General features: G+C 40.5%; 1 protein-coding gene across 1 annotated transcript in view; it reads left to right on the forward strand.

Annotated features, from left to right (window-relative positions):
- The window catches only part of il10 (interleukin 10), a 15,308-nt gene extending 899 nt beyond the window's left edge, over positions 1-14,409 (forward strand). Inside the window, exons 2-5 of the mRNA XM_052474603.1 lie at positions 4,992-5,051; positions 7,835-7,999; positions 12,402-12,464; positions 12,715-14,409. Of these exons, the coding sequence (XP_052330563.1) occupies positions 4,992-5,051; positions 7,835-7,999; positions 12,402-12,464; positions 12,715-12,810 (384 nt within the window). The 3' untranslated portion in view covers positions 12,811-14,409. The remainder of the gene's footprint in view (positions 1-4,991; positions 5,052-7,834; positions 8,000-12,401; positions 12,465-12,714) is intronic.
- The last annotated feature ends 691 nt before the right edge of the window (positions 14,410-15,100 follow it).

Consider the following 15,100-nt stretch of genomic DNA (forward strand, 5'->3'; position numbering starts at 1 on the left):
ACCCTCATATATATGTGAATATACTATACTACTACCCTCTTATATATGTGAATATACTACCCTCATATATATGTGAATATACTATACTACTACCCTCATATATGTGAAAATACTATACTACTACCCTCATATATATGTGAAAATACTATACTACTACCCTCATATATATGTGAAAATACTACCCTCATATATATGTGAAAATACTATACTACTACCCTCATATATATGTGAAAATACTACCCTCATATATATGTGAAAATACTATACTACTACCCTCATATATATGTGAAAATACTATACTACTACCCTCATATATATGTGAAAATACTATACTACTACCCTCATATATATGTGAAAATACTATACTACTACCCTCATATATATGTGAAAATACTACCCTCATATATATGTGAATATACTATACTACTACCCTCATATATATGTTAAAATACTATACTACTACCCTCATATATATGTGAAAATACTATACTACTACCCTCATATATATGTGAAAATACTATACTACTAACCTCATGTATATGTGAATATACTATACTACTAACCTCATGTATATGTGAATATACTATACTACTACCCTCATATATATGTGAAAATACTATACTACTACCCTCATATATATGTGAAAATACTACCCTCATATATATGTGAAAATACTATACTACTACCCTCATATATATGTGAAAATACTATACTACTACCCTCATATATATGTGAAAATACTACCCTCATATATATGTGAATATACTATACTACTACCCTCATATATATGTTAAAATACTATACTACTACCCTCATATATATGTGAATATACTATACTACTACCCTCATATATATGTGAATATACTATACTACTACCCTCATATATATGTGAAAATACTATACTACTACCCTCATATATATGTGAATATACTATATTACTACCCTCATATATATGTGAATATACTATATTACTACGTAAGTCAAGGGCATAACTTGGTGTTGGATATTGGGGCTCACTTGGTTCCAGTGTCAACTCTCTTTAGGGGGGTCCGGGGGCATGCCCCCCACGATAGATAAATCTCTCTCTCGGTCTCTCTCTCTCTCTCTATATATATAGTGGTACAGAGAGGGCTCAGCTCTTTAGTCTCAATTCACTTAAATGCACCAAATACCCATTGAGGCATATTGTTTTTCTATCTATGGTAAAGCAGTGTGTCCTGGTGGAAATGACAGACAGACAACATGGTTCAATCTGCTTTGTCATCATTTTGGAGCGCAGCCATGTCTCCATGACAACCAAATTAAATCGGAATGCAGGCAACGACATTTTGTTACAGTCAGGCTTCAGGGCAAGCCAAGATGAGGAGTTGAACTGGCAGTTCCAATCTGTGCGTCGTGATGTAAATTGCCGTGTAATGTGCTTTACCAGACAGACTGCCATCTAAACTCTGATGACCTGTTGATTCTCTGCCTGTGCCTCAACATGGACCGTGCTCTCCCTCTCTCTCTCTACTGACTGTCTCTGAACATGGACCGTGCTCTCCCTCTCTCTCTCTACTGACTGTCTCTCAACATGGACCGTGCTCTCCCTCTCTCTCTCTACTGACTGTCTCTGAACATGGACCGTGCTCTCCCTCTCTCTCTCTCTCTCTACTGACTGTCTCTGAACATGGACCGTGCTCTCCCTCTCTCTCTACTGACTGTCTCTGAACATGGACCGTGCTCTCCCTCTCTCTCTCTACTGACTGTCTCTCAACATGGACCGTGCTCTCCCTCTCTCTCTCTCTGACTCTACTGACTGTCTCTGAACATGGACCGTGCTCTCCCTCTCTCTCTCTACTGACTGTCTCTCAACATGGACCGTGCTCTCCCTCTCTCTCTGTCTCTGACTGACTGTCTCTGAACATGGACCGTGCTCTCCCTCTCTACTCTGTCTCTGAACTGGACCGTGACTGTCTCTCAACATGGACCGTGCTCTCCCTCTCTCTCTCTACTGACTGTCTCTGAACATGGACCGTGCTCTCCCTCTCTCTCTCTACTGACTGTCTCTGAACATGGACCGTGCTCTCCCTCTCTCTCTCTACTGACTGTCTCTGAACATGGACCGTGCTCTCCCTCTCTCTCTACTGACTGTCTCTGAACATGGACCGTGCTCTCCCTCTCTCTCTCTACTGACTGTCTCTGAACATGGACCGTGCTCTCCCTCTCTCTCTCTACTGACTGTCTCTGAACATGGACCGTGCTCTCCCTCTCTCTCTCTACTGACTGTCTCTCAACATGGACCGTGCTCTCCCTCTCTCTCTCTACTGACTGTCTCTGAACATGGACCGTGCTCCTCCCTCTCTGACTGTCTCTACTGACTGTCTCTGAACATGGACCGTGCTCTCCCTCTCTCTCTCTGAACATGGACCGTGACTCCCTCTCTCTCTCTACTGACTGTCTCTGGAACATGGACCGTGCTCTCCCTCTCTCTCTACTGACTGTCTCTGAACATGGACATGGACTCTGCCCTCCCTCTCTCTCTACTGACTCTCTCTCTCTACTGACTGTCTCTGAACATGGACCGTGCTCTCCCTCTCTCTCTCTACTGACTGTCTCTCAACATGGACCGTGCTCTCCCTCTCTCTCTCTACTGACTGTCTCTGAACATGGACCGTGCTCTCCCTCTCTCTCTCTACTGACTGTCTCTGAACATGGACCGTGCTCTCCCTCTCTCTCTCTACTGACTGTCTCTCAACATGGACCGTGCTCTCCCTCTCTCTCTCTACTGACTGTCTCTGAACATGGACCGTGCTCTCCCTCTCTCTCTCTACTGACTGTCTCTGAACATGGACCGTGCTCTCCCTCTCTCTCTCTACTGACTGTCTCTGAACATGGACCGTGCTCTCCCTCTCTCTCTCTACTGACTGTCTCTGAACATGGACCGTGCTCTCCCTCTCTCTCTCTACTGACTGACTGTCTCTCAACATGGACTGTCTCTGAACATGGACCGTGCTCTCCCTCTCTCTCTCTACTGACTGTCCTGAACATGGACCGTCTCTCCCTCTCTCTCTCTACTGACTGTCTCTGAACATGGACCGTGCTCTCCCTCTCTCTCTACTGACTGTCTCTGAACATGGACCGTGCTCTCCCTCTCTCTCTCTACTGACTGTCTCTCAACATGGACCGTGCTCTCCCTCTCTCTCTACTGACTGTCTCATGGACCGTGCTCTCCCTCTCTCTACTGACTGTCTCTGAACATGGACCGTGCTCTCCCTCTCTCTCTCTACTGACTGTCTCTGAACATGGACCGTGCTCTCCCTCTCTCTCTCTACTGACTGTCTCTGAACACATGGACCGTGCTCTCCCTCTCTCTCTAACTGGACTGTCTCTGAACATGGACGGACTGTCTCTGAACATGGACTCTCCCCTCTCTCTCTCTACTGACTGTCTCTGGACCGTGAACATGGACCGTGCTCTCCCTCTCTCTCTCTACTGACTGTCTCTGAACATGGACCGTGCTCTCCCTCTCTCTCTCTACTGACTGTCTCTCAACATGGACCGTGCTCTCCCTCTCTCTCTCTACTGACTGTCTCTGAACATGGACCGTGCTCTCCCTCTCTCTCTCTACTGACTGTCTCTGAACATGGACCGTGCTCTCCCTCTCTCTCTCTACTGACTGTCTCTGAACACGGACCGTGCTCTCCCTCTCTCTCTCTACTGACTGTCTCTGAACACGGACCGTGCTCTCCCTCTCTCTCTCTACTGACTGTCTCTGAACATGGACCGTGCTCTCCCTCTCTCTCTCTACTGACTGTCTCTGAACATGGACCGTGCTCTCCCTCTCTCTCTCTACTGACTGTCTCTGAACATGGACCGTGCTCTCCCTCTCTCTCTCTACTGACTGTCTCTCAACATGGACCGTGCTCTCCCTCTCTCTCTCTACTGACTGTCTCTCAACATGGACCGTGCTCTCCCTCTCTCTCTCTACTGACTGTCTCTGAACATGGACCGTGCTCTCCCTCTCTCTCTCTACTGACTGTCTCTCAACATGGACCGTGCTCTCCCTCTCTCTCTCTCTACTGACTGTCTCTGAACATGGACCGTGCTCTCCCTCTCTCTCTCTACTGACTGTCTCTGACCCCTAACCATGACAATCAAATGAAATCAGAATGCAGGCAACATCTGTTTTGTTATAGCACTAGGTAGTGATGGGACCACTGATACCTGTAGCTCAGTTGGTAGAGCATGGCGCTTGTAACGCCAGGGTAGTGGGTTCGATTCCCGGGACCACCCATACGTAGAATGTATGCACACATGACTGTAAGTCGCTTTGGATAAAAGCGTCTGCTAAATGGCATATATTATTATTATTATTATTATATATATTACCTGGTGCTCAGATGCGGTTTTCAAAACACTGCTGATCCGTCACAATGTACCGATGCTAGTTACATAATCCCTTGATCAATGATGTCCGAGGCTTCGTTAGATCACGTGGTTGCAAAAATCCCATTGATTTTGCCGTGTGTTCCAGTGCTTTACTGTGATTCCAAGTTCCTTTCAAAACACCGACCTCTACTTGATACCGTACTTACAATGTAGTTCTGATTTGTTCATGGAATGTCACCTGAACAGGAGGAGCTCAACGGGTAGAGAAAAGATCTCGGGGACCAGAACACTCACTGACGACAAGGAATTGGGTCAAATCCCAGCAAGATATATTACCTTGAAGAAAAAATCGTGACGTCACACTTTCTGCACATTGTTGTTCAAAACCATTTGTTTAGCAAAGTAGAAGCTTCTGTCCAAAATAATGGAGTTATAGTTTCAGTTTTTGAGCGTCTTGATGAACATTGTAGGAAGAAACGTAGATATATTAGCCTTCAGTAAAGCATTTCACTGTAACGTTTACATCCACTATATCCTGTGCACGTGATGAACAGACTTTGATTTGATACAAAACAAGCGTCAGGAAACAGAGTCTAAACTGGGCTGTTTGTTTTCCGCAGGAGGCTAATGACGAGCTGGAGACATCCCTGCTGGACGAAGGGATTCTACACCACTTGAAGGTGAGTTCACATTATTCTGTCTGTTCTAACAGCAGGATAGTGTTTCCCCCTGATGTAACGGGAAGAGACACTCACATCAGCACCAGGATGCACATACATTCCTGAGTTACAAGTGACATGAATATTAAGAAACTACCCTGATGGCTATACTAGTTATACTGATGGCTATACTAGTTATACTGATGGCTATACTAGTTATACTGATGGCTATACTAGTTATACTGATGGCTATACTAGTTATACTGATGGCTATACTAGTTATACTGATGGCTATACTAGTTATACTGATAGCTATACTAGTTATACTGATAGCTATACTAGTTATACTGATGGCTATACTAGTTATACTGATGGCTATACTAGTTATACTGATAGCTATACTAGTTATACTGATAGCTATACTAGTTATACTGATGGCTATACTAGTTATACTGATGGCTATACTAGTTATACTGATGGCTATACTAGTTATACTGATGGCTGTACTAGTTATACTGATGGCTATACTAGTTATACTGATGGCTATACTAGTTATACTGATGGCTATACTAGTTATACTGATGGCTATACTAGTTATACTGATGGCTATACTAGTTATACTGATGGCTATACTAGTTATACTGATGGCTATACTAGTTATACTGATGGCTATACTAGTTATACTGATGGCTATACTAGTTATACTGATGGCTATACTAGTTATACTGATGGCTGTACTAGTTATACTGATGGCTATACTAGTTATACTGATGGCTATACTAGTTATACTGATGGCTATACTAGTTATACTGATGGCTATACTAGTTATACTGATGGCTATACTAGTTATACTGATGGCTATACTAGTTATACTGATGGCTATACTAGTTATACTGATGGCTGTACTAGTTATACTGATGGCTATACTAGTTATACTGATGGCTGTACTAGTTATACTGATGGCTATACTAGTTATACTGATGGCTATACTAGTTATACTGATGGCTATACTAGTTATACTGATAGCTATACTAGTTATACTGATGGCTATACTAGTTATACTGATGGCTATACTAGTTATACTGATGGCTATACTAGTTATACTGATGGCTATACTAGTTATACTGATGGCTATACTAGTTATACTGATGGCTGTACTAGTTATACTGATGGCTATACTAGTTATACTGATGGCTATACTAGTTATACTGATGGCTATACTAGTTATACTGATGGCTATACTAGTTATACTGATGGCTATACTAGTTATACTGATAGCTATACTAGTTATACTGATAGCTATACTAGTTATACTGATAGCTATACTAGTTATACTGATGGCTATACTAGTTATACTGATGGCTATACTAGTTATACTGATAGCTATACTAGTTATACTGATGGCTATACTAGTTATACTGATAGCTATACTAGTTATACTGATGGCTATACTAGTTATACTGATGGCTATACTAGTTATACTGATGGCTATACTAGTTATACTGATGGCTATACTAGTTATACTGATGGCTATACTAGTTATACTGATAGCTATACTAGTTATACTGATAGCTATACTAGTTATACTGATAGCTATACTAGTTATACTGATGGCTATACTAGTTATACTGATGGCTATACTAGTTATACTGATGGCTATACTAGTTATACTGATAGCTATACTAGTTATACTGTAGTAGTTACATGCCAAATAGTCTTGATTTTATTAACAGAGATTTTTTAAATCATCTTCCAATGTCCTCCAAGAGTTGCTGGATTGTTTCCTCAGTATCATTTCCTTATCTCTAGTTATGGTTAGTTATCATTTCCTTATCTCTAGTTATGGTTAGTTATCATTTCCTTATCTCTAGTTACGGTTAGTTATCATTTCCTTATCTCTAGTTATGGTTAGTTATCATTTCCTTATCTCTAGTTACGGTTAGTTATCATTTCCTTATCTCTAGTTATGGTTAGTTATCATTTCCTTATCTCTAGTTATGGTTAGTTATCATTTCCTTATCTCTAGTTATGGTTAGTTATCATTTCCTTATCTCTAGTTATGGTTAGTTATCATTTCCTTATCTCTAGTTATGGTTAGTTATCATTTCCTTATCTCTAGTTATGGTTAGTTATCATTTCCTTATCTCTAGTTATGGTTAGTTATCATTTCCTTATCTCTAGTTATGGTTAGTTATCATTTCCTTATCTCTAGTTATGGTTAGTTATCATTTCCTTATCTCTAGTTATGGTTAGTTATCATTTCCTTATCTCTAGTTATGGTTAGTTATCATTTCCTTATCTCTAGTTATGGTTAGTTATCATTTCCTTATCTCTAGTTATGGTTAGTTATCATTTCCTTATCTCTAGTTATGGTTAGTTATCATTTCCTTATCTCTAGTTATGGTTAGTTATCATTTCCTTATCTCTAGTTATGGTTAGTTATCATTTCCTTATCTCTAGTTATGGTTAGTTATCATTTCCTTATCTCTAGTTATGGTTAGTTATCATTTCCTTATCTCTAGTTATGGTTAGTTATCATTTCCTTATCTCTAGTTATGGTTAGTTATCATTTCCTTATCTCTAGTTAAAACTGATATTTGAAAATAAAAGAAACCTTAACTTGACAACAAATGAGATATTGGTAAAACAAACTAACAGTTAAAACTAAGTGAATATAAATAAACATATCTAGTATTGGCACAATGAAGTCACAGTCAATTGTGTGGCGACAAAGCTTTCTCAGAATCGTAGTTACTGTTCCTGTCTCTGTCAGTGTGATATTAATGATGTTGTCTCCTCATCAGAGCCCGGTGGGGTGTCATGCTATGGACAGCCTCCTGAAGTTCTATCTCGACACGGTGCTGCCCACCGCCATGAACAACAGGACACAGAACAACAACGACTTTAAATCTCCCATCGACTCCATCGGAAACATCTTCCACGAGCTGAAGAAAGAGATCGTCCAATGTGTAAGTAGACTGGCTCGATGCGTAGCCTGGCCCTATATAGTCCTATATAGTCTGGTCCTATATAGTCTGGTCCTATATAGTCTGGTCCTATATAGCCTGGCCCTATATAGTCCTATATAGCCTGGCCCTATATAGTCCTATATAGTCTGGTCCTATATAGTCTGGTCCTATATAGTCCTATATAGCCTGGCCCTATATAGTCCTATATAGCCTGGCCCTATATAGTCTGGTCCTATATAGTCTGGTCCTATATAGCCTGGCCCTATATAGTCCTATATAGCCTGGCCCTATATAGTCCTATATAGTCTGGTCCTATATAGTCCTATATAGTCCTATATAGTCTGGTCCTATATAGTCTGGTCCTATATAGCCTGGCCCTATATAGTCCTATATAGCCTGGCCCTATATAGTCCTATATAGTCTGTTCCTGTATAGTCTGGTCCTATATAGCCTGGCCCTATATAGTCCTATATAGTCTGGTCCTATATAGTCTGGTCCTATATAGTCTGGTCCTATATAGCCTGGCCCTATATAGTCCTATATAGCCTGGCCCTATATAGTCCTATATAGTCTGGTCCTATATAGTCTGGTCCTATATAGTCCTATATAGCCTGGCCCTATATAGTCCTATATAGCCTGGCCCTATATAGTCTGGTCCTATATAGTCTGGTCCTATATAGCCTGGCCCTATATAGTCCTATATAGCCTGGCCCTATATAGTCCTATATAGTCTGGTCCTATATAGTCTGGTCCTATATAGTCCTATATAGTCTGGTCCTATATAGTCTGGTCCTATATAGCCTGGCCCTATATAGTCCTATATAGCCTGGCCCTATATAGTCCTATATAGTCTGGTCCTATATAGTCTGGTCCTATATAGCCTGGCCCTATATAGTCCTATATAGCCTGGCCCTATATAGTCCTATATAGCCTGGCCCTATATAGTCCTATATAGTCTGGTCCTATATAGTCTGGTCCTATATAGCCTGGCCCTATATAGTCCTATATAGCCTGGCCCTATATAGTCCTATATAGTCTGGTCCTATATAGTCTGGTCCTATATAGCCTGGCCCTATATAGTCCTATATAGCCTGGCCCTATATAGTCCTATATAGTCTGGTCCTATATAGTCTGGTCCTATATAGCCTGGCCCTATATAGTCCTATATAGCCTGGCCCTATATAGTCCTATATAGCCTGGCCCTATATAGTCCTATATAGCCTGGCCCTATATAGTCCTATATAGCCTGGCCCTATATAGTCCTATATAGTCTGGTCCTATATAGTCTGGTCCTATATAGCCTGGCCCTATATAGTCCTATATAGCCTGGCCCTATATAGTCCTATATAGTCTGGTCCTATATAGTCTGGTCCTATATAGCCTGGCCCTATATAGTCCTATATAGCCTGGCCCTATATAGTCCTATATAGTCTGGTCCTATATAGTCTGGTCCTATATAGCCTGGCCCTATATAGTCCTATATAGTCTGGTCCTATATAGTCCTATATAGTCTGGTCCTATATAGTCCTATATAGTCTGGTCCTATATAGTCTGGTCCTATATAGTCTGGCCCTATATAGTCTGGTCCTATATAGTCCTATATAGTCTGGTCCTATATAGTCCTATATAGTCTGTTCCTGTATAGTCTGGTCCTATATAGCCTGGCCCTATATAGTCCTATATAGTCTGGTCCTATATAGTCCTATATAGTCATATATAGTCCTATATAGTCCTATATAGTCTGGTCCTATATAGTCCTATATAGTCCTATATAGTCTGGTCCTATATAGTCTGGTCCTATATAGCCTGGCCCTATATAGTCCTATATAGCCCTATATAGTCCTATATAGTCCTATATAGTCTGGTCCTATATAGTCTGGTCCTATATAGTCCTATATAGTCCTATATAGTCTGGTCCTATATAGTCCTATATAGTCCTATATAGTCTGGTCCTATATAGTCTGGTCCTATATAGTCTGGTCCTATATAGTCTGGTCCTATATAGTCCTATATAGTCTGGTCCTATATAGTCCTATATAGTCCTATATAGTCTGGCCCTATATAGTCCTATATAGTCCTATATAGTCTGGTCCTATATAGTCTGGTCCTATATAGTCTGGCCCTATATAGTCTGGTCCTATATAGTCCTATATAGTCTGGTCCTATATAGTCCTATATAGTCTGTTCCTGTATAGTCTGGTCCTATATAGCCTGGCCCTATATAGTCCTATATAGTCTGGTCCTATATAGTCCTATATAGTCTGGTCCTATATAGTCTGGTCCTATATAGCCTGGCCCTATATAGTCCTATATAGTCTGGTCCTGTATAGTCTGGTCCTATATAGTCTGGTCCTATATAGCCTGGCCCTATATAGTCCTATATAGTCTGGTCCTGTATAGTCTGGTCCTATATAGTCTGGTCCTATATAGTCTGGTCCTATATAGCCTGGCCCTATATAGTCCTATATAGTCTGGTCCTGTATAGTCTGGTCCTATATAGTCTGGTCCTATATAGTCTGGTCCTATATAGCCTGGCCCTATATAGTCCTATATAGTCCTATATAGCCTGGCCCTATATAGTCCTATATAGTCTGGTCCTGTATAGTCTGGTCCTATATAGTCTGGTCCTATATAGTCTGGTCCTATATAGCCTGGCCCTATATAGTCCTATATAGTCTGGTCCTATATAGCCTGGCCCTATATAGTCCTATATAGTCTGGTCCTATATAGCCTGGCCCTATATAGTCCTATATAGTCTGGTCCTATATAGCCTGGCCCTATATAGTCCTATATAGTCTGGTCCTATATAGTCCTATATAGTCTGGTCCTATATAGTCTGGTCCTATATAGTCTGGCCCTATATAGTCGTATATAGTCTGGTCCTATATAGTCCTATATAGTCTGGTCTTATATAGTCCTATATAGTCTGGTCCTATATAGTCCTATATAGTCTGGTCCTATATAGTCCTATATAGTCTGGCCCTATATAGTCTGGTCCTATATAGTCCTATATAGTCTGGTCCTATATAGTCTGGTCCTATTTAGTCTGGTCCTATATAGTCCTATTTAGTCTGGTCCTATTTAGTCTGGTCCTATATAGTCTGGTCCTATATAGTCTGGTCCTATATAGTCTGGTCCTATTTAGTCTGGTCCTATTTAGTCTGGTCCTATTTAGTCTGGTCCTATATAGTCTGGTCCTATATAGTCTGGTCCTATTTAGTCTGGTCCTATTTAGTCTGGTCCTATATAGTCTGGTCCTATATAGTCTGGTCCTATTTAGTCTGGTCCTATATAGTCTGGTCCTATTTAGTCTGGTCCTATTTAGTCTGGTCCTATTTAGTCTGGTCCTATTTAGTCTGGTCCTATATAGTCTGGTCCTATATAGTCTGGTCCTATTTAGTCTGGTCCTATTTAGTCTGGTCCTATTTAGTCTGGTCCTATTTAGTCTGGTCCTATATAGTCTGGTCCTATTTAGTCTGGTCCTATATAGTCTGGTCCTATTTAGTCTGGTCCTATTTAGTCTGGTCCTATATAGTCTGGTCCTATTTAGTCTGGTCCTATTTAGTCTGGTCCTATTTAGTCTGGTCCTATATAGTCTGGTCCTATATAGTCTGGTCCTATTTAGTCTGGTCCTATATAGTCTGGTCCTATTTAGTCTGGTCCTATTTAGTCTGGTCCTATTTAGTCTGGTCCTATATAGTCTGGTCCTATTTAGTCTGGTCCTATTTAGTCTGGTCCTATATAGTCTGGTCCTATATAGTCTGGTCCTATATAGTCTGGTCCTATATAGTCTGGTCCTATATAGTCTGGTCCTATATAGTCTGGTCCTATATAGTCTGGTCCTATAGCCTGTGAAAGTGTTCTGAGTGTATGATGTGAAAGTGTCTTGATGTGGTTTGGTTAAGGTCACAGGGATATTGTTGAGATGATATTTCCATGGTTGTGTTTCATGTCATTAAAGCTTTGTCAGGTTGTATGACATAGTAGCATATATAAACCTCGTCAGAAACCTCTGATTTAGGAGCCGGCCGGCGGTCTAACCCCAAAACACACAACACTGACATGGCTACTTCCTAACTTACACAGCATCCAACAAACCTAATGTTCCCACGCTAGAGAGAGAGAGAGAGAGAGAGAGAGAGAGAGAGAGAGAGAGAGAGAGAGAGAGAGAGAGAGAGAGAGAGACACAGAGAGAGAGAGAGAGAGAGAGAGAGAGAGAGAGAGAGAGAGAGAGAGAGAGAGAGAGAGAGAGAGAGAGAGAGAGAGAGAGAGAGAGAGAGAATGTGTGTTTTGTGTTCCCAGTGTACTTTTGCAGTAGCCAGCACTCTGCAACCAATACTTCTGCATGGTGCAATAGTATACTACTATAACAATCCTAATCTCTCTCTCTCTCTCTCTACAGAGGAACTACTTCTCCTGTAAGAAACCGTTTGACATCAACGAGTTCATCTCCTCGTATGAGAAGGTAAGTCCTCTTCAGCCTCAACCTCTCAGTGAGTTGAATGTGTGTGTGTGTGTGTGTGTGTGTGTGTGTGTGTGTGTGTGTGTGTGTGTGTGTGTGTGTGTGTGTGTGTGTGTGTGTGTGTGTGTGTGTGTGTGTGTGTGTGTGTGTGTGTGTGTGTGTGTGTGTGTGTGTGTGTGTGTGTGTGTGTGTGTGCGCGCGCGCGTGTGTGCGTGTCTCCTCTAACCTGAGTATATATTTTCTGTGTGTCTAGATGCAGGATAAGGGCCTGTATAAGGCAATGGGAGAGCTGGACCTACTCTTCAACTACATCGAGGAGTACCTGGTCTCTAAGAGACGCAAACACTGACCCCTGACCAATCAGAGTTATGTGGCTAAATCCTAACCTCTAATAACCTCCAAAGCCCAAACATCTGGGACTGTCTTTTTGTGGAAGACCATTGAGACTAAACTGTATGGGTCCTGAGGACCTTCTCTCTCTACGTTACTAGGCTAGTCTTTAGTCCTACTCTTCAGTTCTGAAAGAACACCTTGAAGAATAACTTCAGAGGACTTCATCAATATAATATATGGCATTTTGTCCTTTTATCCAACGTGACTGAGAGCACTGCTGTCATACATGTTTGTATGGGTGGTATCCTCAGTGGGTAGCGAACCCTTGTTCCTGACCTGGGCTGAGCTTGCAAGCGCCACGCTCTACGAACTAAGCCACACATGGACTTTCTCTTTAAAGTCCCTGAACCACATTTAGTCTCGGGTTAATCAAAGCGTTTATTACTGAGTCATATTGACTGAAACATACAGCTGTAAAGTATTGCATCAAATTTTTTGCATTTTTTGTCATTTTTTTATTTTTTTATCGCTGGACTTTCTGCACCTCCTTCCTTCCTTATTGTATAGTCATGATGTTAATCTAGCCACCATGTGGAGTAAGGAATCATGTGTTACTGTACATGTGGAGAAAACCAGTGAGAAGGGGACTCTAGGCTACACATTTGTAGCCAGTGTGACAGAGAATTCACCTTTAACACGTTTTAATGTGTGATCATTGACTGATCTGTAATAATGAGTGTATTTACACATGACCATGTTTACAACCCATTGAAACATTTAGTTATAGCTTACAGTATATTTACTACCAATATCAGTATTGATTTAAATGAAAACCGTCCGTGAATCTCAGTGGAATACTGCACCACAATGTCTATTAGTGTGGCTTGTGAAAAAGTGTGTGTGGCGACATACGAATTATTTCTGACATGATTATTTCGGACCACTACTCCTCCTAGTGGCCGTATAATTTGGAAATGCCATTTAAGCTTTAGAAATGTGCAGACTGGTTTGGAATAGTGTGCTTGCATACAACTCGTTATACTTTTTTAAACTATTGAACTTATTCAACTTCATCCACTTTCATTGGAATTTCCTCGACATTCTAAAGCTTCCTTTGTTGAAAACACCCAACATTCTATTCACAATAAACAATGTAACTTTCAACACAAATCAGCTACTTGGACCACATTCCAACAACGTTGACAATAACTTAGCGGGCTTCCGAGAGAAAAGCACAGAGTGTGCAAAGCTGTCATCAAGGCAAATGGTGGCTACTTTGAAGAATTTCAAATGTAAAATATATTTGTATTTATTTAACAGTTTTTTGGTTACTATATGATTCCGTATGTGTTATTTCATAGTTTTGATGTCTTCACTATTATTCTACAATGTAGAAAATAGTAAAAATAAAGAAAAACCCTTGAATGAGTAGGTGTGTCCAATCTTTTGACGGGTACTGTTGGTGCCTAAGAGTGTATTTTTGTTTAACCTTCATTTAACCAGGATTGTCTAATTGAGATAAAAAAAAAATCTATTTTTCAAGAGATTTTAACCAACTGTTTTTTTTTTAGCTACAATGTTTTTGTATTTATTTAGGATTTTTAAAAAACTTTCTCTGTCCTGCAGTTTTAAAATAAAATATTCTACTTTGGAACTGTTAAATTTTTTTTTTTACCTCAGTTCTTCTTTTAAACTTTAAAATATTTAAAAGCCTTTTAAGTGTAGATGATCAGTTTCACATTCTGTTGTAATGCTGCAGGGACGACACAATAAAGACCTCTTCTGAATCTGATGTCCCATCCTGTGGTTCTTCTTCTTCTCTTGAACTAGCAGAACAGAACATTTTAATGAGATGTCTTTGGGTGTTGGATTCCCAAAGGCATATAGTACAAACTCACCACCCTAGAACCCCACTTTTTACGCTACTGCTACTCTCTGTTCATCATATAGTCACTTTAACCATATCTACATACTACCTCAATCAGCCTGACTAACCTGTGTCTGTATGTAGCCTCAATACTTTTACAGCCTCTCTACTGTATATAACCTCGCTACTGTATATAGCCTCTCTACTGTATATAGCCTGTCTACTGTATATATCCTCTCTACTGTATATAGCCTCTCTACTGTATATAACCTCTCTACTGTATATAGCCTCTCTACTGTATATAGCATCTCTACTGTATATAACCTCTCTACTGTATATAACCTCTCTACTGTATATAGTCTCTCTACTGTATATAGCCTCTCTACTGTATATAGCCCCTCTACTGTATATAGCCTCTCTACTGTATGTAGCCTCTCTA

Source organism: Oncorhynchus keta, chromosome 21 (genome assembly GCF_023373465.1).
Source record: "Oncorhynchus keta strain PuntledgeMale-10-30-2019 chromosome 21, Oket_V2, whole genome shotgun sequence".
In the NCBI taxonomy this organism is placed as follows: Eukaryota; Metazoa; Chordata; class Actinopteri; order Salmoniformes; family Salmonidae; genus Oncorhynchus; species Oncorhynchus keta.